The following is a 24,787-nucleotide window of genomic DNA, read 5'->3' on the forward strand; positions in this document are numbered from 1 at the left end:
TTCTACAGGTTGAGTTCTGTTCTGAACGAGGGGACATAAATAGAAATTAGCAAAAGGTAAATTCCGTACAGACATTAGGAAGACTCTTCACACAATTTTTTCCAAGAGTAGGCAATGTGTGGAATAGCCTGCCAGGTCACATAGTAGGGGCACAAACTCAGGGGATTTTCCAAGACTAGGCTTGATATAATGTTAGATACCATCTAGTCTGTAGGTAACAAGAACACTAATTTAGTCAGGAAAATGGCAAGCATTGTTGGGCTGAATGGCCTGTTCTCATCATTATGTGATGCTAGGTTATGTTAAAGCTTAATGGAGGTCCACTGTCTAGCAATGGTTGCTAGGCTATGACTGGACTATCACTGCTCAAAGGAGCAGATTAGCGATGCGGGGATTATTGGTGCTTAACATTGTTTATTAAAAAATATAAAAAAGAGAGCCAATATAAAATGTTTTTGGTTGCTGAAATAGGTTTTATGAATACAAATAGTAAGACACAATTTAGTAATTTTCCTTTTTATATCAAAGTAATAATACATTCTGAGTGGTCTATCGTCAGGCGGCCCTAGTAGCATTTGCTTACTGTGTCATATTGCCAGATCATCACTGCCTAGGACAAGATCGCGAAAGTTGCTTTTGTTAAAAATTCTAAATGCTGGAAAATTTAAATGGTTGGTGATCTTGGTTCTTAAGGCAAAGTTGTTCATCTGATGAAGTAGGGTGTACTGTAAATAATATGGCTTTCCATTAGCCACAGCCAAATTGGCTATTTGCATATTTGTTGTATTCCAAATTAGGCTCTTAGTCAGCAATGCAAGTGTTGCATGTCTACAAGGAAAATGTGATTTTATAAAAAAAGCTACACCCACATGAACATTCATTAGACTACTGACAGCATGTTTTTAAGCATTCCAATTTTGTTTATTTAAATTTCTTTGTTTACAGTATTGTCTGACCTGACAGCTAACTTAAGTTTTGGTCATCCTACTCTGATGATGATACATCCCAAATTTCATATTGATCCAGTCAACAGTTCACAAGATGATGTTTAAAATGTGTTTTTCATAAAATTCTAAACTGCTGAAAATCAAATATGGTGAAATTGACGTGGGTGGCAATCTAGAGAAAGAAAATTGCGCCAAACAGTTAAAAAGCTAACCTCTTAGCGCAAACCCCCTAGTGATCGGCATGCTGGCATGCCTAGATTGTTCAACTCAGACATTCATTGCTCCTGCAATCAAAGTGTGAGTTGAAAACAGAAACGCCTTGTTTTAATTTCATTAGTAGACAGTACACGACAACTATGCCGAATATGGAGTTTTGCAGTGCCACCATTGTCGTTCTGGTCGTTCATTTAACAAGCACCCCCTCCCTGCAGTCTCATCTGCAACTACACCCCCCACCCATGACCTAATGGAGAATACTGTCTATCTGGCATTCATAAAAATATTCTTTCACCACTCAAAAATCATTTTCCGTCATAGAAACAAGATAAACCCAACAACAGCCCTAAGATATGCCAATACAGAAGTGAAAATGGTGCTCGCTGAATAACGAAGTAAACAAGACAAAGTTTTCAAAAAATTATACAATGTCATTCAACAGTCAATATCTGGGACTAAACGTTGAATAAATACAAAACCTCACCGTTGGTTTTTACGCGTAGAGATGTCCCTTTTGAGACAGAGTGGTCATATATGGTCTTGCACAATCTGTTTAGTGTTTCATAGCTCAGCATAACCGAAAGTTCTCATCGTCGCATTAACTCACACACTCACTCTGTGATAGCAGTAAAAGACACTGCATCTGACAAAACGATATCAATGATTGGAAAATATTATTATCAACGTTACCACTGGTAAGGTTTTGGCGTGGCGCCGCGGCAAAATCCTTGCCGCCACACCATAATAAAATAAAAAAATTAAAATTAAAAAAATTAAAAATATATATATATATATACTGTATATAGCCTATATGTTAAATTCATAAATTAAAAATGTTAAACTTTCAAAATATTTCTGCCTAAATGCGCTTTCAAATCCATACCGTCGGATCCACATATTTATTTTCAAAAAAGAGCCTAGGCCTCCGTGCTTGCTCCTTTCAGAGGCGGTCGGAAGACTTGCAGCGCGCGAATGTCGCACGGTCTGTCAAAGCATCACTTTTTTTTCTTCAGCCAAGACAAGGAAAAGGTAGGTAGCGACGTTTCAAATATTACAAAAATACCATAGTGTTAACCAGTGTTTTAATTGGACCAAATAAGTGCCGGTACCTACTCCTCAAAATACATACTGTTTAAAATAAATTAATGTTGGTAAGCAAAAGAAGAGTCGGTACTCATATACAATTCCCGACAGCTCCTGCCCATCTGAAGCACTGGCGTTAACTATCATTCGGTGATGACAACTGGCGGATCCTAACTCTGTTCGGGCAAGTGGAATGCCTCATGCAGTTGTCTGATCAGACAAGTAAAAAATAAATATGATAAAAATGTAACGTTATCTGAAAATAAACAGTGTTTGTTTCAGCCGAAGCGGAACCTGTTCCAGTTGAGCTACGTAGGCTATGTGCCTACCTTTTTTTTTTTTTTTTTTTTTTAAATCTAGAGCTTCTGTTATAATGGTACAATACATATGATTAAAATGGTGACCTGGAGAAGCCCATCAGATGTCGCGGCCGCAAATTGTTGGCAAAACACCAAAAAAAAAAAAAAAAAATATATATATATATATATATATATATATATATATATATATTTTAGGGCATTTAAAATGTTTGAGTGATTCAACTACTTCCATTTCCATACTACAACATGGTGATTTTTTCCCATGAAAACGAAAGGGAAAGTGTTTATTTTTAAGGTTTTGTGAATGTAGTGAGCTAGCAAAACTGAGAGTAAGGCTACAGTTGCTACAGCTGACAAAGAGGGCTGCATTCTAATGACGATTATGATTATAACGAGAGGAGCAGTCTCACAAGCTGCTGCAGTGTCCAGAAATGAATACAGATAAAACTAGCTAATAAAAAAGACATTAATCAAGCATCTAAGTTAGTTAGGAAATTTTGTATCATATCTAATTCTCAGTAGAATTAGAATGTAACAGAACAGAATCTTTAAAGCCATTTTTCTCACTTTTTACTTTTTTTTGCATGGACAATGCATGTAAACTCTCTCACTGAGTGTGAGAGAGACAGAGAGAGAGGGCTTTGAATGTGGACCCAGCTCAAATTATATTGTTAAATAAAAAGATAATACATTCTAAGTACTATTTTGTCATGGTAATTGAGTTAATTTAGCAGAAGTGTCCCTTTTAAAGTGCAATATGTTACTTTTCTTGAGTATCAATTTTGGTTATATAGTGCTCTATTCTTGAAGATAGAACTTCTAGATGGACAATGTGCTCTTTTAATTGTTTTCACGCCACCATAACTCAAAATACAGGCCTATTTTGCTTCAATATTTACAAACAATACAAAGGTTAACAAACCTTTTATGGTTTTAAAGTACATCTAAAACTACCTTTTAGCTCTTGCAAACTGTTATTCCTTGTATCAAGAGCTCGTCAGAGCTATAAGATAGATTTAGATATTAAAAAAAGAAACCTTTAAGAAGTCTCAAGAGGTTACGTTTTCACAGTCTTAAACTTTTTTGCCTTTGCTACATGCCCCCCCCCCCCCCTTTCGGACACCCACCACGACACCAAGAGATTAATTCCACAGGAAACACTGATTATTATTATAGAGGACTTCAGAGCATAGCTAAGCCATATGTTTGCTGATGGACCGAGCTGACCGAGATCGTTTCCTGGAGTAAGACATAAGAGGATGGAAGTTCAACATTGATTTACTGTCTCTGTCTCTATCTCTATCTACTGAACACAGATAACATTTCATCATCGCTATGTAAGTATTAATGCTCAAAATATTTCGGCTATATTTGTTATTTTTGAAACTCAGTGTCTTTAAATAGGTTAGTGGTATAATGAGGATTTTTTTTTTTTTTAATGGCATGACTCATCAACAGCGTTTCGCCTGGTGCTTCTATCACAGAGTGAATGCGTAAGGTAGTGATGAGACAATTGTCGGCTACGCTGGCTTACAAAACAATATTCCCAAAAGTCAAATTAGACACGTTATACATCGTTATGAAGCTTATACTGTCACCTACTGGATAAAATAGTTTTCAAACAAGCCAGATTGTACTAAAAAGGGTAACAACGTAAACAGCATGTGGTATTACGCACAGCTATTTTGGAAGGTACCCAGGCGTCACAAATGAGTATATTTCACAAACGGATTGTCCAAGATAATGACCACTCAGTCTCAAAAGGGACATCTCTATGTGTAAAACCAATGGTAAGGTTGTATATTTATTCCATATTTAGTCCCAAATATTGACAGTAGAATGACATGGTACAATTTTAGAAAACTCTGTCAGCAGTAGTCACCAACAACACTAGGAGGTGCAAGGAGACAATGTCCTTGTCAGCAGTTTTTGAAGTAGAGGTAGTCTGACTGGCCATTTTAGTCAAAATTATTGTCTAAAGGAGTCAAGAATCTCAAACGACTAATGACAAGAAATCTTAATAGCTAAATTGAAATTGGCTACACGCATCATGGTTGTCACAAATAAGCCTATAAAACTCAGTTGAAGATTCCCTTTAGAATTTATGCATTTGCACACTGCAGTACACGTTCATTCAATTCAATTTTATTTGTATAGTGCTTTTTAAGTGAACTATCACAAAGGCAAGAAACAGAGAAAATAGAGCAAACACCAGGCCTGAACCCCCAAATAACAAGTACATGAGGTAACAAAAAAAATAAAAAAGTCCCAGTGGGGAGAAAACCCTCAAGCGGTTGTGAGAAAAAACTCCACAATGGAAAGAAATCTCAAGAGGAACCCAGCTATAGAGGGGGAGCCCATCCTCCACTGCCCAACCTAGTGTAAAGTCGGAGTAGAACCGAATGTAGCAAAAATTCTACAGGGGATCTATCTCAGCAAATAAAATGGGTTTAGCAGGTCACAGTTGAGGTGAGAGACCAAATGGTATATGTTCAGTATAGTGCTGCTTATCATCCTTGTGATAAACAGTCAGAACTGCTGACATATCGCAAATTAAGTTAAAGAATTTGACCATTGAATGCCATTTTTCAATAAGGAATTTTATGGGAGCAGGCTGCCTTGAAAACAAATTCTCATTGACATATCACGAACAGAGATAATTAACTATGAAGAATGCGCTGGGAAGACTGCACACGGCAGGAAGGGGAGGCTGGGGGATACAGAGCTTTTCACACCAAGTCCATGAGCTCTATATTTTCCGGAATCAATGTTGCACAGAGGATGGGTGCAGTCAATGGCATGGCTTATGAATGTTGGTATTTGTGACCAGAGGCAAGGAGTGCACAGTGCAAAACGTGCAGCGTGCCTGAAAAATGGGCTGGATTATACGGAATATATTATCCGAGGGTGTGGTACAGGTGCATTTGTTAATAGCCAATCACCTCTTGATTTCCTTTAAAAGCCTTGTGCACTGCACAGGGCATACTGACAATTTGCATAGTCTACAGACTATAGAGGAAGAAGAGGATTAAGATACACTAATCAGATGCTTCTCACAAGACATTCTTTTGCAGGAGGAACAGAGTTGGGCTATCACTTTTTTCCATAAGAGAAATTTATTTGAATTTGTTTAAATTGTCTTCCATTGGAATTAAAATAAAACACTGCCTAAACAGGCCAGTTTTAATTTCCTATTAAACCTGTGGCTAAATAGCTTAAACACACTATAGCCATGTTTCCACCCAGGAACTACTTTTCAAGGAACTAAAAGGTTCCTTCAGCCCATTGTTGTCTGCGTCATCACCGCGGTCTAAAGATCCGCGAAGATTAGGCAAATTAGCCCACTGACGTATGTAAAAGCGACGTCGTCGGTCCATCTGCCCTATGATTTCTTCTGTAACCCCATACTACCAACGAAGTACATTATTTTCCAATAACTGGGACAGCCGGAGGGGTTTATTCCACTTATACAACGACTATATATGGTTGCTTTAGTATTTATTGATTTTTATCGACTTAATCACCTGAAATTGAAATATTCTTCCGCGGCCGTTTGGGCATATTATTTACCGTTGTCAAGCAAAACTCTCGTTGGTAGTTCGACTTGGACCGTTGTCATGCAACAAACAGGATATAACAGGCCAATATACAGATTGTAACTGTTTTATATATCCTCTCAAACACATTCATTATGTTTTTATGGGACCATTCACTTTCATGTCTTGACATCCGAGGCGACAGAATGCATTTACATACTACAAATAACTGGTTAACAACAGCAGAAAACATGCACACGTCGTAAACAATTTGCTGTTGAATTGATTAATTTGACTCTTACCGTCATTTCCAATATAGGCTAATCACAAAAAGACAAGAATAAGTAGAATGAAAACTCGGACTTGCGTGAAAATGTAAATTAATATTGCAGTGGTACAGCCACCGTTTTCTTTACTTGAAAGTTACTTGCTAGCGGAGCAGCGGAGTGTGCCCTCTAGATGCGAACCATGCACCATAAATATGTCTATTCTTCCTGGTCTTTTTGTGGAATTGAGGAATCGCAGTGTGAAATTATGGCAGTCTGAAAAAGCAAAAGGGACGATTACTAGAATTAACCTGTTATTTTACCCTGACAAAAAGTGTGGAAGGTGATTTCTAGTTTCCTTTTACTGTATCCCCAATGTAAATTACGCAGCACTACCGCATACCTCACATAACTAGAAGTCAAACGTTTTGAGTCAATTATAACGGACTAACAAAGAAAACCCGGAAGAAAATATTCAGCAACCGAATTAAACCATTTGAATGTTTTGGTACGTAATATGCTGTCCCAGCACGAATGCTTAACATTTTATAAAACGAATACTAAAGCAAGAAAAGAACAGAAGAGCGCACGTTATAATCCTCAATCTTAATTTCTCATCTGTTCCAAGACGTTGGCAGGCTATAACCAAAAGTAGGTTACTGCGCCGCATAACATACAAGTTTGAATTCAAGATATTATAATGAAAATAAATTGGTTTGCGGCCGCAGCTTTTTAAAAATGGCGGTTGAAATAAAATACTGCGAGTAGTCGACCAATCATAAATATTCAGCGCTTGCGCCCCACCCCAAAAGTTCTGGTACTTTTGGAAAGTACTACCCCCCGAGCAGGACCTTTTTTGGGGGTAAAATAAAGTCCCCAGAACTTAATGTAGACCCTGGTTCCTGCAGTGGAAACGCACTCAGTTCCTCAAAAGGTTCCTAGTTCCTAGGGAAGGTTCCTGCAGTGGAAACGCAGCTTATGCTGTACTTAAGAAATATTGACAGTATATAGAAGTTTTATTTAGCTAAATAAAACCAGGGAAGATCATTTTTGTGATGCCAATCACAGCAGTAAAATAACTGTTACTCAAACGAAAGAAAAAAAATAACGCATGAGTGCATCATTAATTCACAACAATGGCATGGCTTAATTGATCTGAGCAGGACTGGATAAGTTGTGGTTTTGTCCTGTTCTAAATTTCGACCATTATCTCCTGGTTCCAAATCAGAATAGGTTGGCTTACTCAAACTTTGCTAAGCAGCTAAACAGCAACTTTTGGCATTCCATCTGCCGGAGAGGTGGATTGGTCTCTATTGCACCAGCTGGTGGAGAGAGAACATGCACCTGAGCTGCGTTAGCTAATCAGCCCAGGTGTTTAAAGGTGTCCTGCTCTCCAGTTTGTGGCTGAGACCAGGAGCTCACATTGAGAGCATGTTTATGATATTAGTCATTTTATTTTGGAGATGGTCTTTCGTTTTTGCTTGAACCAAAGAAGTAATCCTCAGCTTGCCTGCTGGAGGAGCTGGAGCTGGCTGGGAAAGCAGGCCAGCTACGGGTGACGCACAGGAAAGTGGTCTTGCCGTTTTACTTGTTGTCTTTGTCATTTTAGCTTGTTTTAGTTTGTTTTTGCCCAGAACCTGTGAGGGGGAAGGGTGAAGATGGCAGTTTATTTGACATGTTTTGTGTGGGTGCGCTCTCTCTCCATGTGGCAACCAACCATCTCCCTCCCAGGGGTGTCATGCTGGAGTGTGACAGGTCTATAACCCATGCGGCATGGATGTAACCTCTACATATGGAATGTAAATAGAACATACATATATAATGGTACAGAAGAGGTAAAACCTGATTTGCACCTCAAACATGATTAGTAACTGGCTAAAAATAAAATGATGTAAAGCTTACAGAATGTCAAGATTGGCTGAAAAAGGTTCTCACTGAGGGTGGGAATACATGAATAAGGTGCTGTCCTATTATCATGTATTTTTCAATGACTTCTCAATAATAACAACTCTGTCTGTGCAGTCAGTAGCTGAGAGTTTTATAAGCATACTAATATAGCATACTTCCTTAAAATAAAAAAGTGCACTTGGTTCACTTTTGAACTATCATACACATCAGGAAAATATACTTAAGCTTATACTTGAACTTTTTTTCAAGTTTCAGTACATTAAATATACTCAAGTAGGCTGCAGAAATAATGATAAAATACTGAACTAGTAAGTCACTAGTGCTCACTGGATGTTAAAGTTACTTTTCAGATTTAGTCACTAAAAAGTTAGGCAGTTTTGTCCCGAAGTTGTCAGTCAGACTAGTGGGTCTATTAAAAGTTCCTACCTTCCATGTAGCCTACACTTTATCTTTTCTTTTCCCCCTTGTTTTGGTAGCGGGTGGTATTATAGTTTCAAACACTCCGCGTTATGATGGCATCATAAATAGATTGAGCGTGTGATTGACCTAATCGCGGTAACAGAACAGTCTATAGCTTTCTTTTTTCCAAAGATGGTATTTATCGATGCATTTGTGTCGCCGTGATTTTCACGTGACACGTTTCTACGCTTGCAGGTCAAGTGGTACCCACGATATGGAGAAATTTTAGGACAGCGCTTCCGATAATGCTCGTGTCGAAAGTGCGACGGAAACACCGACAGATTTGCTCAGCAGTTGCATCTGTCCGGAATTTAAACAAGTCCGGCATTCTTCACGGTAAGAAGAAATTTTACGACAACGTCAAATTAGCCAGTGATGTTTAACCTTAATGAGAACACACGACTGTCAGTCATGACATTCTGGTTCATTGACGTCTGGTTCCCTTGTGTATTCAAGTACACTAGCACTGACTATTGGTAGCCAGTTAAGCTAAAGTTAACTTAGCCTAACCCTATCGTCGGCAACAATGCTGTGTGACCGGCAGAGACATGGAATATTGTCACAGGCGAGAAATCTACTTAGCATATCCTGCTATATTGGACCAGAGTTACGTTACTATTGCTAATGCGCATACACATTTAGTCGATAGTTTCTAATAGTTTGTATTGTAAATGTTTGTAATAAACGTATATAAATGCTTTATTTTCATCCTGAAGTTTTTTTGGCCATTGCACACTAGATAGTCTAGCAAGCTAACGGTAAATAACTTGGGCTAGGTGAAGAGATAGAAGGTCAACGATTTCTAACATGAGCGACATCACATATTTCCACATTACTCTAGACTTAATCATGTGTAGTCTTCAGTAATAACGTACAGCATTAATTTTCGAAGACACTACTGCAAGAACATTAATATTATCTGTCCACTTACACTTAAAACTCCTGCTCAGCCCTCCACAGAGAAGACGAACGAAGGAAGCCGCCATATTTTCAGGGTCAATTTAAGAAGATGAAAAGGCTAACGCACAGTGATTACGTATTTTTGTAGGCCAACTCTGGAGTTACTTCCGTCATTGGTATCCCTCGGAAAATTTCCAATACATTTTTCCCATTGGCATTTCGTTTTCTGTCGAAAATAAGGTCTGTGGTTAACGTATGTCGAATACAGTTTCAGGTTTTGTTCTACGAGATAAATTACACCATTAATATCTCAACCGTGAATTCAGAAGCCGTTATGTGTTTTTAAAAAGTAAGTTGCTAACAAGTTACTATGTTGGGCAGGAGGAGTAAGAAGTTGCAGAAACCAATAGCTCTCAAACAGCAGCTCTAAATTTCCCTATAGGCTATAATGGGAAAACTCCTGCCTTTTCTATCAAACTAAGGGGTTTACAGTCACATTTTCAACCCAGTTATATCCGAAATACACATAAGAATAAGACTCAATGCGTGATTTTACTTGACACAACTCGATAACGAAGTTGTAGCCGAGTTGATTTATTCAACACTAGACTCTGGTTGGTCAAAATATGACTCACCATATGACTTATTTTTGGAACACACAGGTGACGAATAACCTACAAGGAACACGACCGCAAAGTAGTTCGAACTTCCATGGTTACTGAACTGCATATGGATCACAGAACTGTGTGGAGCGAACTAGTATGGGCTAAAATTAGTGCCAAAAGTATTTTGTACTTGTTAGCAATTACTTGTGCTTGCAACTGGTTCGTGTTTGTAAACTCTGTAAGTTGAACCTGTAAAAAAAAAAAAAAACCTTGTGTTTGTGGATATAGATTTTCGTGAGGGGGGAGGGTCACGTCTGTAAATTAAAACCTACATGTGTTTTGTGATCTGAATTGCTTTATTAACATTTGTGAACAGAAAAAGTACGAATGCAAAACAGTTTTTACGTGCGACACTCCCTCTACATGCAACCAAAGACTGTAAAAAATATGGACAAAGCTACTGTTAAAATCCTATTGACTTTTTTAAAATCATTGATTGTAAAATATCTATAGCGATTAAAAATAAAAGATTTCTCACGTTTTTTGGGACCGTCATTCCCTATCGTAGCATGTGCTTGGTTATATTTATTTCAATCTCTGGAGGGAAAAAAACGGATTTATGTCGATTTACGATATGCTGGTGGTCCTGAACTACACTAAATCAATCAGTCGCACGTATACACGTCACAACCACGTGTGCTTGTAAGTCTACCCGCCAAGTGCGGTGCCTTGGCTGCCCCTAACTGCTGGTCTGGGATCAATTTCCCTTCCCAGGTCCTAACTTTAACCATTAGTAGGAGAAGAAAATAACTGACTCTGGACCAGCAGATAGGGCCAAATGTACCCAACACCGGTGGCTGGCTAGCTGTACCCACGACAAATGCGGTGTCACTGGTTAGCTTAATGCATTTTTTCAATGGTCAGGACAATAATGTTAAGTTAAGAAAGGAGAAAATCATTCCAAATCCAACCATGTAGAGCAGGTCATATACAGCCAGTTTAGATTAGCGGGACTGTCAGTGCCAGCATGAAAGATATCGTTTATAAAGTTTCGGTTAGCTAACGTTAACGTTAGGAAGGGCTGGATCACCAGGTAGCTAGCTAGCTGTCAAAGTCAGGTTTATTTGTCATTACAAACCATATGCTGTACAGTGCACGATGTAACGAAACTTCGTTTCGCAAGGCTTCGGTGTAACAGACTTTCAGTCTGCTCACAGCACTTACAAAGGAATATGCCTACACAGATTGTGAAAATCAGAATCACAGCGCACTTAGACAAGACAGGTGCAGTAGGCAAGAGATAGACAATTTCTAATAAATAGTTTTATTAAAACATAGTAAGTAGTAAATATTGTGGCGGTTTCGCGAGGAAGCAGCGACGGAGACGGACTTGGCTGCTTTCGAATCGCTCCCGGGGAGCTTCGCTTTATTTGTGACATCCCTTCAACAGCAATTCGTAGACTGACAAAAGATAGCTGGGCGAAACTTGCCTTTGTCAAAACCCCATTCGCCGTGATTGGCTACCAAGGCACAGCAGGACGTAGCCTTAACGTCACACCACATAAAGGTCGGATAATTTTTATACAGCGGGAATACAGCAGCGCGAGACACACACAAAACAGGGAAAACAGGGGAGACAGGCAGGGAATACAACACAGCAGTAGTGGCTAGGTGGCTAATGACAGAAACGTGACGGTACAAATCATAAACCCGAGGGGCTGCTAGCGCTACGTAAGCGATTCCTAGCAGGCTACACACATTTAAAATAACACCGGTCATAACGAGTATTTACACGATCGCGGAGCGGGACAAGTTAACCGCTAACAAGTTAACACAATTATTTACATTATGCACAGGCAAGATCGCCACAATATATTGTCGGTAATTTATCGAAAACCGTGCTGGCTAGCTATATTGTTGTTGTGTTGTGATAAAAATATATATGACGTTATATTCCATTTGAAATTACGTCTTAAGTTAGTTAGGTTAGGTTAGGTTGTACTCTTTTATACGGTCTGTGGCTGTACTTTATAGATCCCTGAAAGGAAATCCTGTTGTCATCACGACCGTACAATTATGATGTGAAATAAACAATATAACTTAATAGTTACAAATCTGTTATTTCCAGTAATTTTAAATTGAAATACGATATCAAAGTGACACAAGAAGTAGAAGGACGCAAGCGTGTTCCAGCTGAGCCGTGACGATATAAGCGTGCGTCGTGAGCACAGTACCGGTATGTGTAGTTCCTAAGCGTACTAAACGTACACAACGTTGTACCTACTTCTCATGGGTCAATCGTGCTGTTGATATTATATTTCATGAGTCATATATGTCATGAGTACCGCATACCAATAGCTAACTGGTTCCCGACTTGTAACTAAAAATGTCGTTTATTGAAAATTGCCCCATTCATTTTCCCATTGACAAATTTGCGGGAAAACGAGGGGAGTGGCTTGGTGACGTTTTCACTTACAAGCTCTATTGAGCTTGTAAGTCAAATTGCCTCCAGGGGGCGTCTGGTTCGTGACGTCACAGCCCAATGTTAAAATCCTATTGACTTTTTAAAAATCATTGATTGTAAAATATCTGTAGCGATTAAAAATAAAAGATTTCTCACGTTTTTTTGGGACCGTCATTCTCTGCCGTAGCATGTGCTTGGTTCTATTTATTTCAATCTCTGGAGGGAAAAATAACGGATTTATGTCGATTTACGATATGTTGGTGGTCCTGAACTACACTAAAATCAAAGTCGCACGATATACGTCACAACCACGTGTGCTTGTAAGTCTACCCGCCAAGTGCGGTGCCTTGGCTGCCCCTAACTGCTGGTCTGGGATCAGATTTCCCTTCACAGGTCCTAACTTTAACCATTAGTAGGAGAAGAAAATAACTGACTCTGGACCAGCAGGGCCAACTGCACCCAACACCGGTGGCTAGCTAGCTATACCCACGACAAATGCAGTGTCACAGGTTAGCTTAATGCATTTGTTCAATGGTCAGGACAATAATGTTAAGAAGGGAGAATATCATTCCAAATCCAACCATGTAGAGCAGGTCATATACAGCCAGAGTAGAATAGCGGGTCTGTTAGCGCCACCATGAAAGATATCGTTTATAAAGTTTCGGGTAGCTAACGTTAACGTTAGGAATGGCTGGATCAGCAGGTAGCTAGCTAGCTGGCATAGTCAGGTTTATTTGTCATTACAAACCATATGCTGTACAGTACACGATGTAACGAAACTTCGTTTCGCAAGGCTTCGGTGTAACATAGACTTTCAGTCTGCTCACAGCACTTACAAAGGAATACACACATTGTGAAAATCAGAATCACAGTGCACTTAGACAAGACAGGTGCAGTAGGCAAGAGATAGACAATTTCTAATAAATAGTTTTATTAAAACATAGTAAGTAGTAAATATATTGTCGGTAATTTATCGAAAACCATGCTGGCTAGCTATATTGTTGTTGTGTTGTGATAAAAATATATATGACGTTATATTCCATTTGAAATTACGTCTTAAGTTAGTTAGGTTAGCTTGTACTCTTTTATACGGTCTATGGTTGTACTTTATAGATCCCTGAAAGGAAATCATGTTGTCATCACGACCGTACAATTATGATGTGAAATAAACAATATAACTTAATAGTAACAAATCTGTTATTTCCAGTAATTTTGAATTGAAATACGATATCGAAGTGATACTAGAATTAGAAGAGCGCAAGCATGTTCCAGCTGAGCCGTGACGATATAAGCGTGCGTCGTGAGCACAGTACCGGTATGTGTAGTTCCTAAGCGTACTAAACGTACACAACGTTGTACCTTGACTTCTCATGGGTCAATCGTGCTGCTGATATTATATTTCATGAGTCATATATGTCATGAGTACCGCATACCAATAGCTAACTGGTTCCCGACTTGTAACTAAAAATATTGCTTATTGAAAATTGCCCCATTCATTTTCCCATTGACAAATTTGCGGGAAAACGTGGGGAGTGGCTTGGTGATGTTTACACTTACAAGCTCTATGGCGGGCGCGGCCAAAACCATAGAGTTAAGCGGTTCTGTGATTTTTACAATGTGATTGACACATTGCGGAAAAGCCCATCAACCTGAACAAACAATTTTAGAACGAACTCGAGGCAAGGTGACTGTCTGCCATTATGTTTTAAAATATATTATCAAATGTTTACGGAGTTTAATTTCCATCCGTGACTGTACTGTGTCATGTAATCACGTTATATGTATGACATGAATAATAAAATTATGTTCAGTTATCTTCAATTTATGTTTCTCAGCAAAACGAATATGCTTAGCTAACATATCAGCTTGCCAGTGATCTAGGTAGGCTATCCGTGGTTAGCTCACGCATTAGCAATATGAACCACAGGGGAAGAACATCGACTACACTGTGATGGTCAATCAATCAGAGATGTGTACTGGTGATTTGACTAGGCTGGTTTTCATATAACTGTCTGGTAGACCTGCTGTTAACCGAGCAAGTTATCACCGTAGGTTTTCGCCACCGTCAGTTAATGAGCCAGTAACTGCTACTCCATCGCCGTTTCTGGTGTTCACTTGCTGGGTGACGCTAGCTGACCGATCGTTCGCAAGTCACTTTTCAACAAATAAAAATTAACACTGTCAGCGGTGATCAACAGACCTACCAAGTATTTTAATAACTGATCTGCAGGCGTGTAAATATGACAACTCACTTTGTATAGCAAGTTTTCCACCTGGTGCATGAAGACAAAAATAATTTAGCCTACATTGAATTTCTAATTATTATTATTATTATATATATATATATTTTTTTTTTTCCTTGTAGATCACCAAAACCAATGGAGAAAAGCCAAAATACGCGAGGATCCCCCAGGACCGATTCTGAGAACCACTGGCTTAAATGCTCTTGTCGGTCTCTTAAATGTTAAAAACATGTTCCTTTCTAAATGCCAGTCTTACAATGATGGTTAATTTTGTTAAATTCTGTGTGTGTGATTTCATTGTGTGTTGTATGTTATCCAGCAAATAAACTTTAAGACTCTTAATTCGCTTCGTGAAACTGAAAATTTTGCAGTGTTTATCCCAAAATTGGGATTATAGTAGCTTTGTCACATCCATGAAGCATGGCCCAGGTAGACATTTAGGCTACGGAATGTACACGACTGACAAGCCGTCAAACACGTTTGACAGATTGAATATTTGCCAGTTTGATTTAGCTAGCTAGGTAGCCGAAGTTGCGAACTGTTTTAGCATAGGCTACTGGACTACCAAATATAGCAAGCTGATTACGCTTTCTGCCAACTAATTAGTCTATTTGGTTAAGTAGGCTAAAGGAAATAGTAAAAATGACTTAGCTACCGAAAAAAACTAGTTGAACGAATTCGCAGAAACAATTCGAATCCAGGCACCAAAACGTGGATTTACGGTTGTTATTTTGTGTCAGGTATGTTGGATTTTTGGGTAAAATCATACCTTAATAGTGTTAGCTAGCCAAGCATATAACTTATCTAACCATCCCCCCTTTGTTTGTAGAACACAAGTCTCATCATCATGGATGTTTTTAATAAATGCTGACAAAACTTTACAGTTACACAATATAAATGAAAGATGCTAAATATTTCATTATGATTAGTCAATACAGTACATAACTTAAGGTATGATTTTACCCAAAAATCCAACATGACAAAATGACAACCGCAAATCCACGTTTCGGTGCCTGGATTCCAATTGTTTCTGCGAATTGCAGCAATCCATTTGCTTCTCTTTTCTTTAGCTTTCGGTAGTCTGTAAAAAGATAGCGCCGATTTCTTGTTGAATCTATTTGTACAGTCAATCGCACAGCAGCTCTTTCCCATTTTAGATGTGTTTTTTGTGTTTTCGCGGCATTCAAGCTGAACGCTGACGCTGCCACTCAGTAGTCTTTCTGCCACTCATTGGGTGTAACCACAGTGACTTCCACTTACTGTGACGTCATGTGCATACCCTCTATAAGAACAATGGGTACCATGTCATTCTACAGTCAATATCTGGGAATAAATATTGAATAAATATACAACCTTACCATTGATTTTACGGGTAGAGATGTCCCTTTTGAGACTGAGTGGTCATATATTGTCTTGGACAATACGTTTGTGAAATATACGTGCATTTGTGACGCCTGGGTACCTTGCAAAATAGCTGTGCGTAATACCACACGTGTTGTTTACGGCGTTGTCGCCCTTTTTAGTACAGTCTGGCTTGATTGACAATTCATTTATTCAGTAGGTTCACTTATTCATAAGCTTTCTAACAATGTATAACATGTCTAATTTTGCTTTTGGAATAGCGTTTTATATCTCAGCATAAACAAAAATGTTCTCATAATCGCATTCACTCTGTGGTAGCAGTAAAAGACACTGCACCTGACGAAACGTTGTGAGCGATTTTTCGTAATATCTTGGAAAATACTATTATTATTGAGGGCTTCTGCTGAGCATAGCTAAGCCATATGTTTGCTGATAGACCTAGCCAGTGGTGTACTGGCCATCGGGCATATCAGGACAAATCCCAGTGGGCCGCCGCATCGGTGGGCCGGTGGACCGTCAGAAAATCCATAAAGTTTTTTCCCTCTGCTTACTGTCACATAACTTTGTACAGGTATTACAGTTCAGGCCAAAAGTTTACATACAACTAGGCTAAAGATATTCAAACTCAAATTTTCACAACTCCACACATTTCATATTACCATACATTTCCTGTGTTAAATCAATTAGAGTATTTACTTTATTCCCATGAGGTAATTTCAAAATAATAGCTAAGAGACAGATTTATTTAAGTTTTTATGTATTATATCAGATTTTCAGTGGGTCAAAAGGTTACATACACTTTGTTAGTATTTGGTGGAATTGCCTTTTAATGGCTTAACTTGAATCAAACACTTGGGGGTAGCCTTCCACAAGCTTCTTGCAATACTTTGCCTGAATTTTTGCCCATTCCTCCTGACAGAACTGGTGTAACTCAGTCAGGTTTGAGGCCTCCTTGCTCGGACACGCTTTTTCAGTTCAGTCCACACATATTCTATGGGATTCAGGTCAGGGCTTTGTGATGGCCACTCCAATACTTTCACTTTGTTGTCTTTAAGCCATTTTATTACAACATTGTTGCTATGCTTAGGATCATTGCCCTGGAAGACCCAGTTGCGACCAAGTTTTAACTTTCTAGTTGATGTCTTGAGGTTTTGCTTCAGTATTTCTAGATAATCCTCCTTCCTCATGATGCCATCGCTTTTCTGAAGTAGATACTTTGGTACCTGATGCCTCCAACTCCTTCACCAGTTCCTTTGTTGTTGTCTTGGGGGTCAGTTGAACCTTTCGGACTTTTGGTACCAGGTACTTTGTTTTCTACTGCAGATAGTACCCCCGTCAATGTAGCTGGTCGTCATAGCGACGCCGCTTGAAACTGCCGTTTCTAACCAATCAGTGGTCTGCAGTGTTTTCACGTCACCTTTTGGTATCACCTCAGCTTGCTAGGAACCTCGACGGAGGAGATACCAAAAAAAAGTACCAGGAACCAGGTACTATCCACAACTTTTGCCCAATGGAAAACCAAAAAAGAGTCCAGTCGAGTTGAGCCGGTACCATGCGGTGGAAAAGCGGATTATGTTGTCCTCACTACAGTGTAGGAACTGCAGCTATCCAACAAGCTAAACTCTTGCTTGCAAAATGATGACTTGAGTCGTAATAAGCTTTACTTGCTGTTTACTGTGGCTCTTTACACCATCTTACACAGACAGAGTGAAAACTATACCAAAGACAGAATACAAACAATCATCATTTTGTTGGCAACGTGTTTTTCCCAATGTAAATACATGTAAATAAAACATTTTTAATTACAAACAAATCAAATGATTTTTCATGTAAATAACAATCTTAACATTAGCTTATAAGTGCAAACTATGAAAATTATTTACTTACGGAATTGCCTGTGGCGTTTACAGTGTGGATTAGAATGGATATAGAAAGGCATGTTGACAGATTCAGCCAGCTTCCTCAAATGACTAACAGGAAGTGATCTTTGTGAAGTCTGAACTCCTTAAGCATGACAAACACTTATCAAAGTGAAAAAAGTCCATCCAACATTATGCCTTAAAGGCAACACAGTGTCACAGAAGCAAGTTACATGGTGAGTAAATTGATCGCTAAAAGACAGGCCGTATTCCGAAGGCAAATTTGTAAAGAAGTGCATGGTTGCTGCTGCGCAAATTGTTTCAGAACCTTAGCTTGTCTCGCCGGACAAGTGTCTGGTCATATCAGTGACATGACATGAGATATTGAGAAGTTTTTGCAAGATTCTGCTGCCAATTTTGAGATTTATTCACATGCTATAGATGAGATTAGACATAACAAACACTAGCCAACTACTAGAAATTTTTCTGAATGGGATTCCTACAGATTTTGAAATTTGCTTTCATTGTTGGCTGTGCCTGACACTACCAGAGATGCCAGAGTGCATGCAGCTAGAGATCATTGAACTGCAGAATTGTGATTGGCGATACCCAAATTTTGTATTCGATACTGATACCGATATTTTATTGAACAATTTTACAGATACACAACCTGGCCACCATACCAAATTTATTACAAAATACAAATATAAATAAAATACAAATTAAATTAAATAAAAATTAGATTTCTTAATCTGCCAATACATGTCAAAAAATATAATTATAAATAAAATAAAAATATCAACAACATAAATATATGCTAATTTGCACATTCATAAAGATTTCTTAGACTTCTTAATATAGATCAACATGAAAAAAACTCTTTTACAGAATGATTCACACTTTATACAGACCTTTTCATACTTCCTAACAGCAATATTTAGAAAAAAGAAACTCTTTGTAATATGTTCCTATATTCTGACATTTATTCAGTATTCTCAAGAGCGGGATCTTGGCATTGGGCCATTATTTTACAGAACAACTTAAACTAATCCCTTCCTAACTGAAAAAAACCTAAATTAACATTCCGTTATTTCTTTGTGTGTTCACAAGGGAAATACCGTAGCATTTTAATTATTTAAGTTTAAGATTGGTGTTGAGGAAAAGTAGCATGTTAACATTTTTAGCTCTAAGCCGATTTCGCTTCACACTGATGATTTCTCCTGCCTTCGAAAATAGCCTCTCTGCTGGAACAGAGATGGCAACAGTTCCCAGGTATCTCTTTGTCACTTTGCTGAGGACTGGAAATGTGCTCTCATTTCTTTTCCACCAAAGCAAAGGGCCCTCGCTCTGTGGGATCACTCTTTCTTCCGTGATTCTGCGCATTTCAACAAATGCATCCGTGCTTGCTGTGCGATTCTTCTGAAAAGGTATCACTTGTGTGCCAAACCCTTCCCATAGTCCTCCTTTGGATGTTGAAACACCTGCACCATCCCTTTCAGTGTTTGCGTCAGGTGACCCTTGTGCTGCTGAAGTCACTGGCAAGGCTGTTCCTGTGGAAGCGGTTGATGCAGTAGCAGAGAGTTCACTGGTTGTTGCCTGTCCATGGCAAGAGCTCAGGGGTTGCATTTCACTGATGAGTCGCGATTTTATGGTTTCCACATTTCCACTGTCACAAAGCACAATGTTTTTGAATCGCATGTCCAAAAACATGTTTGCTGCAAGAGGAAAATTGTGCTCAATGTTTTGAAAGTGCCACCTGAATTGCACTGCAAGCTGTGACGCCAGTGTGTTACCCTTGTGGCTTGGCTGATCTGACACCATTCTTCGTCACTCAAACACACTGTGTTTCTCCCAAGAAGAAAAAGTGCTGTCGTGACTGCCTGCTGTTGCTCACACAGTCTCTTCAGCATGTAAAACACAGAATTCCATCATGTCTCGACTGCTTGAACGAATCTGTGCTCTGGCAACTGTAACTAACTTTGTACCTCTTTCAACTTGTCAGTAGCTTTGGTGCTATGGTGAAAGAAACTGACAATGGCACCACATTTCTCCAGGATGGACTCCAAACTTGTGTCAACCATAACCTCCACAGCCCCTAGTGGTTGGCACCCCGGCGTGCCGAGATTACTAAACTCAAACATTCAGTGCTACTGCAACCAAAGTGTGAGATAAAAACAGAAACGCGTTGTTTTAGTTTCATTAGTAGACGATACACAACAACTATGCCGAATACGGAGTTTCGCAGCCCCACCATTGTCGCTCTGGGCGTTCATTTAACACGCACCCCCTCCCTGCAGTCTCATTTTTTTTTAAAACACCCCCCACCCTTGACATAATGGACAATATTGTCTGTCTTGGCATTCATAAAAATATTCTTTCACCACTAAAAAATCATATTCCGTCATAGCAACAAGATAAACCTGACAATAGCCCTAAGATATGCCTATACAGCAGTGAAAACGCTGCTCACTGAATAACGAAATAAACGAGAAAAAGTTTTTTAAAATGATACCATGCCATTCTACAGTCAATATCTGGGACTAAATATTGAATAAATATACATCCTTACTGTTGGATTTACGTGTAGAGATGTCCCTTTTGAGACTGCGTGGTCATATATTCTCTTGGACAATCCGTTTCGGAAATATAAACGCATTTCTGACGCCTGGGTATCTTCCAAAATAGCTGTGCGTAATACCACACCTGTTGTTTACGGCGTCGTCGCCCTTTTTAGTACAGTCGGGCTTGATTGACAATTCATTTATTCAGTAGGCGAGAGTATAAGCTTTCTAACGATGTATAACATGTCTAATTCTGCTTTTGGAATAGCGTTTTATAGCTCAGCGTAACAGAAAATATTCTTAGGATTGCATTCACTTACGCATTCACTCTGTTAGCAGAAAAATACGCTGCACCTAACGAAACGTGGTCGACGATATTTCATAATTTCTTGGAAAATACTATTATTATTGAGGAATTCTGAAGCGTTTTCTGGAGCAAAACAGAAGCGAATAGAACAGTATCATTGATACTGTCTCTGTCTCCATCTACTGAACATAGAGGAGATTTCATCATTGCTATGTAAGTATTACTGCTCAAAATATTTCGGTTATATACGTTATTTTTGAAATTGAGTATCTTTAAATAGGTTAGTGGTGTTATATAATATGAATATTTCACACTGTAATGTAAGCGTTAGATGGTAATGTAATAGTTTTTGTGAAGCATGCAACAGTGATGACGTGAGAGTTGGAACATTGCCAAAACGTGGTGGACGGTTGAAAATTGTTTTCATGTTGTCCCATCCCCATACAAGAAAACATACGAGAGTTCAGAGTATAGAAATACACACCAGTTAATTATTACACATTTAGGTACTGTAACACATTGTGTGACAATGTTTTTGCATTATTTTTTAAATCTGATAACAATGTTTCATCTTAAACCTTCATAAGGGGCTCATTTATATGCTTTATAATGGACAAATTCTGGAGAGATTTTGGATATGTTTCTGGACACCTAGCTATTTTAGACCACTGTGCTGACTGAAAGCTTGTAATTCCCATTTGAAAATTATGCAACAGTGATTTTCTTGAGTCAAAACAGTTGATTTGTAGTGAAATGCGTGAATATGTTGTGATTTACAGCAATGCATAATTTAGACATTTTGGATAGATTTGGAGACGCTGGGTACACTGCTTAGTTTTTGCTTCATACATCTATAGTAGTTCTACATATCCACCCTTAGATTTTATGAACTTGTGGTCAAGAAGTTTTTGATCTAGCACATGTATAGTTTAACCTCCTGTATATATGCAATCTATCAGTATTTCATTGCAAACTTAACTTATTGCAAATTTATTTTTGATTTTTTGTCAAAACAATTGCACTTGTGGCACTTTATTTCTTCCAAAATTATGAATATAAACTAATCTGCATTAGTATTGTAAATTGTACAAATGTCTTGCTTCATTTAAGCCATTTTTCAAGTCTCTGTGGTGTTCACATCTGGAGTTATAAAGCTTTAAATAGGGTACCCCCTAAATGGGCAAGGATTGGCAAGATTTGGCTTGTGCGCTAAGGGGTTAATGGATTCTTTGACAACTAGGTTTAAAGTGTGTGAAAAACATGGAATATGTCTGCAGTGGGTTTTCCAAACTGCTGACACCATATTAGCTCCATTGTCTGTAATCACAGCATGGACCTTGTTAGTGAGACTCCAGTCATCAATTATTCTGGTGAGAAGTGAAGGTATATTGTCTGCTGAGTATTGTCTGACTACATGGACTGTCTCAATAGTGCAAGCATGCATTTGCCAATTCTAATCAATAAAATGTCATGTGACAGTCAAGTAAGCTTCGGTTGTTCTTGCTGTCCACATATCAGTGGTGATAACCGCACTGCTGGCAGATTCTAGGGATGCTTTCAAGATTGTTTTGACTTGCTCATATAGCTTTGGAATTTGACCAGACATCAAGGATTTTCGACCTGGGATTTTGTATCTGGAATCAAGCACCTTCACAAACTGACGGAAAGCGGTATCCTCAACAATTGAAACAGGTTGCAACTTAAGTCAGTAGCAATCATCTCTGTTAGGCTCCTTGTGATGTCAAGGGCTCTTGATCTGAATGATCTGAAAAGGATTAATTAAGAGGGCTTTTAATTAAGGGAATACTATTAATTTTAGTCATTATTTAGTTCTTTTTTCTGATAGTTTTCAATTACAACACAATTCAAAATACTATATTGTGATGAGAGTTTTAGTTATATAGCTATTAATGTTATTATTATGCTAAAATTCTATAAACCCGATAAAGTTGACCAAATAATGAACGCTATTTTTACTTAGGGTTTACAGTAGTCTATTACTGCATGGACAGGGGGCTGTATGTTTCATATCAGTGATAAGGGGCAAAATGTTCAACTTGACTAAAACTAACTCGAATAAAAGTTACATGGATATGTTTTGCCTCTCTCAAAACTCTCCTGCAACGTCTCCTGTCTCACACAGGGAGGGGGTGCAGGCGACTTGTTATTTTTCTTGAGAACGTGCTGCTCCTCCACTTCCTTGTAGGTTTCGGGATGTGTTCTTTTTAAATGTTTAAAAAGGTTACTCGTGTGGCTGCTATGTGCAACTGCTTTATCGCACACAGTGCTCCAGGCTGTAGTTTTATCAATGGCTGTAAATTTGGACCACACCATGCTGCGTTTGTGGTCAGCCATTGACTGAAGGAGAGTGCGCTCGCGCGGTTATGTCCTGTGGATTTCACCGTGACATCACTGACGTGCGCCAGCAGTGTTCATTGGCACAATATGAATATATGCGCCATAGCCACATATAGTCACAGAGTTTGTGATATAGTCCAGTGGTTCCCAACCGATGTGCTCCGGCACTCTGGTGTGCCGTTAGGCAAGGTCAGGTGTGCCGTGTGAAAAATCATTTTTTATTTATTTTAATGTTCAAATAAATTAAAACTAGAAATACCGCCTCGCGGTTGTATATCTCTGCCAACCAGTAGCCAGTGCTCTGTTTGACCGTTTGGATATAAAATGTCATCATCATGTTCATCATTTCATCCTATTAGACATTTGTGTGTGAAACTTTGTCATAATTAGCTTATGAATTCTTGAGTTATGGCCAAAAACGTGTTTTGTGAGGTCACAGTGACCTTGACCTTTGACCACCAAAATCTAATCAGTTCATCCTTGAGTCCAAGTGGACGTTTGTGCCAAATTTGAAGAAATTCCCTCAAGGCGTTCCTAAGATATCACGTTCACGAGAATCCGGACGGACGGACGGACGGACAACCCAAAAACATAATGCCTCCGGCCACGGCTGTGCCATCGCGGAGGCATAAAAACTTACATGTGCAAATCCCATTCACAAAAGCAAAAATAAATGTCATTAAAATGCATATCGCTTAACTAGAAGAGCTCCGCCAGGCGTGTTAGCTTTGCTGATGCAACAATAGAGGCTGCACAATCAATGCAACCAGACAAATACAATATTACAAGTTTTTACCATGTGCCACTGAAAATCCCAAAAACGCTGATTCAGTGAAGTAACGCTAAAGGTGGTGACATGTTAGCTAATGTCATTCATATCAGCCACGATGTGTTAGACAAAGCTAACGTTGATGTTATAGTCTGGCGCTTTCGTTTCAAATCTGGACAGGAACAATCTGGATGGGAACAATTAGAAAAGACTAGCGATGTAAAATATAAATTTCAATGTGAAAATGGCAACAAAATAATTGCCACAGATTCAAACATTAACGTACCCATGGCCATACCCACCATTGAGGTCACCGAGGTCAGGACATCAGTATTTTTTCAGAGGTGTATACAATAAAAGTCGCAAAATTGTCTAAAAATAACTTGTACAACAAAGATATTGTACAACGCCGAGATAACCGACTTGCTCATCTGATCACCGTCATTGCTTGTGTGTGTGCGTGGGTGGGTGGTGAAGTGGATGATCTTGTCGTTCGTTACCAGGGTTTTCCCTACCATAGAAAGGCTTAGGCGCAGCGCCTAAGAGCGCCTTAAGTGGAATGAACGTAAAAAGGCATTTAGGCGACATATCAGAATGAATGTTAAAAACAACGGTGAGAGTTCT

The 24,787-nt window shown here is 38.8% G+C and overlaps 1 protein-coding gene across 2 annotated transcripts in view; it reads right to left on the minus strand.

Annotated features, from left to right (window-relative positions):
* Positions 1–9,800, minus strand: part of ndufs3 (NADH:ubiquinone oxidoreductase core subunit S3) — a 130,165-nt gene extending 120,365 nt beyond the window's left edge. The window contains exon 1 of one of the 2 annotated variants that reach the window (XM_035417523.1): positions 9,667–9,800. In XM_035417523.1, the coding sequence (XP_035273414.1) occupies positions 9,667–9,721 (55 nt within the window). In that variant the 5' untranslated portion in view covers positions 9,722–9,800. The remainder of the gene's footprint in view (positions 1–9,666) is intronic. The other variant, XM_035417522.1, reaches the window with a different exon arrangement.
* Positions 9,801–24,787: the final 14,987 nt, after the last annotated feature.

The sequence above is a fragment of the Anguilla anguilla genome, chromosome 5 (assembly GCF_013347855.1).
Source record: "Anguilla anguilla isolate fAngAng1 chromosome 5, fAngAng1.pri, whole genome shotgun sequence".
In the NCBI taxonomy this organism is placed as follows: Eukaryota; Metazoa; Chordata; class Actinopteri; order Anguilliformes; family Anguillidae; genus Anguilla; species Anguilla anguilla.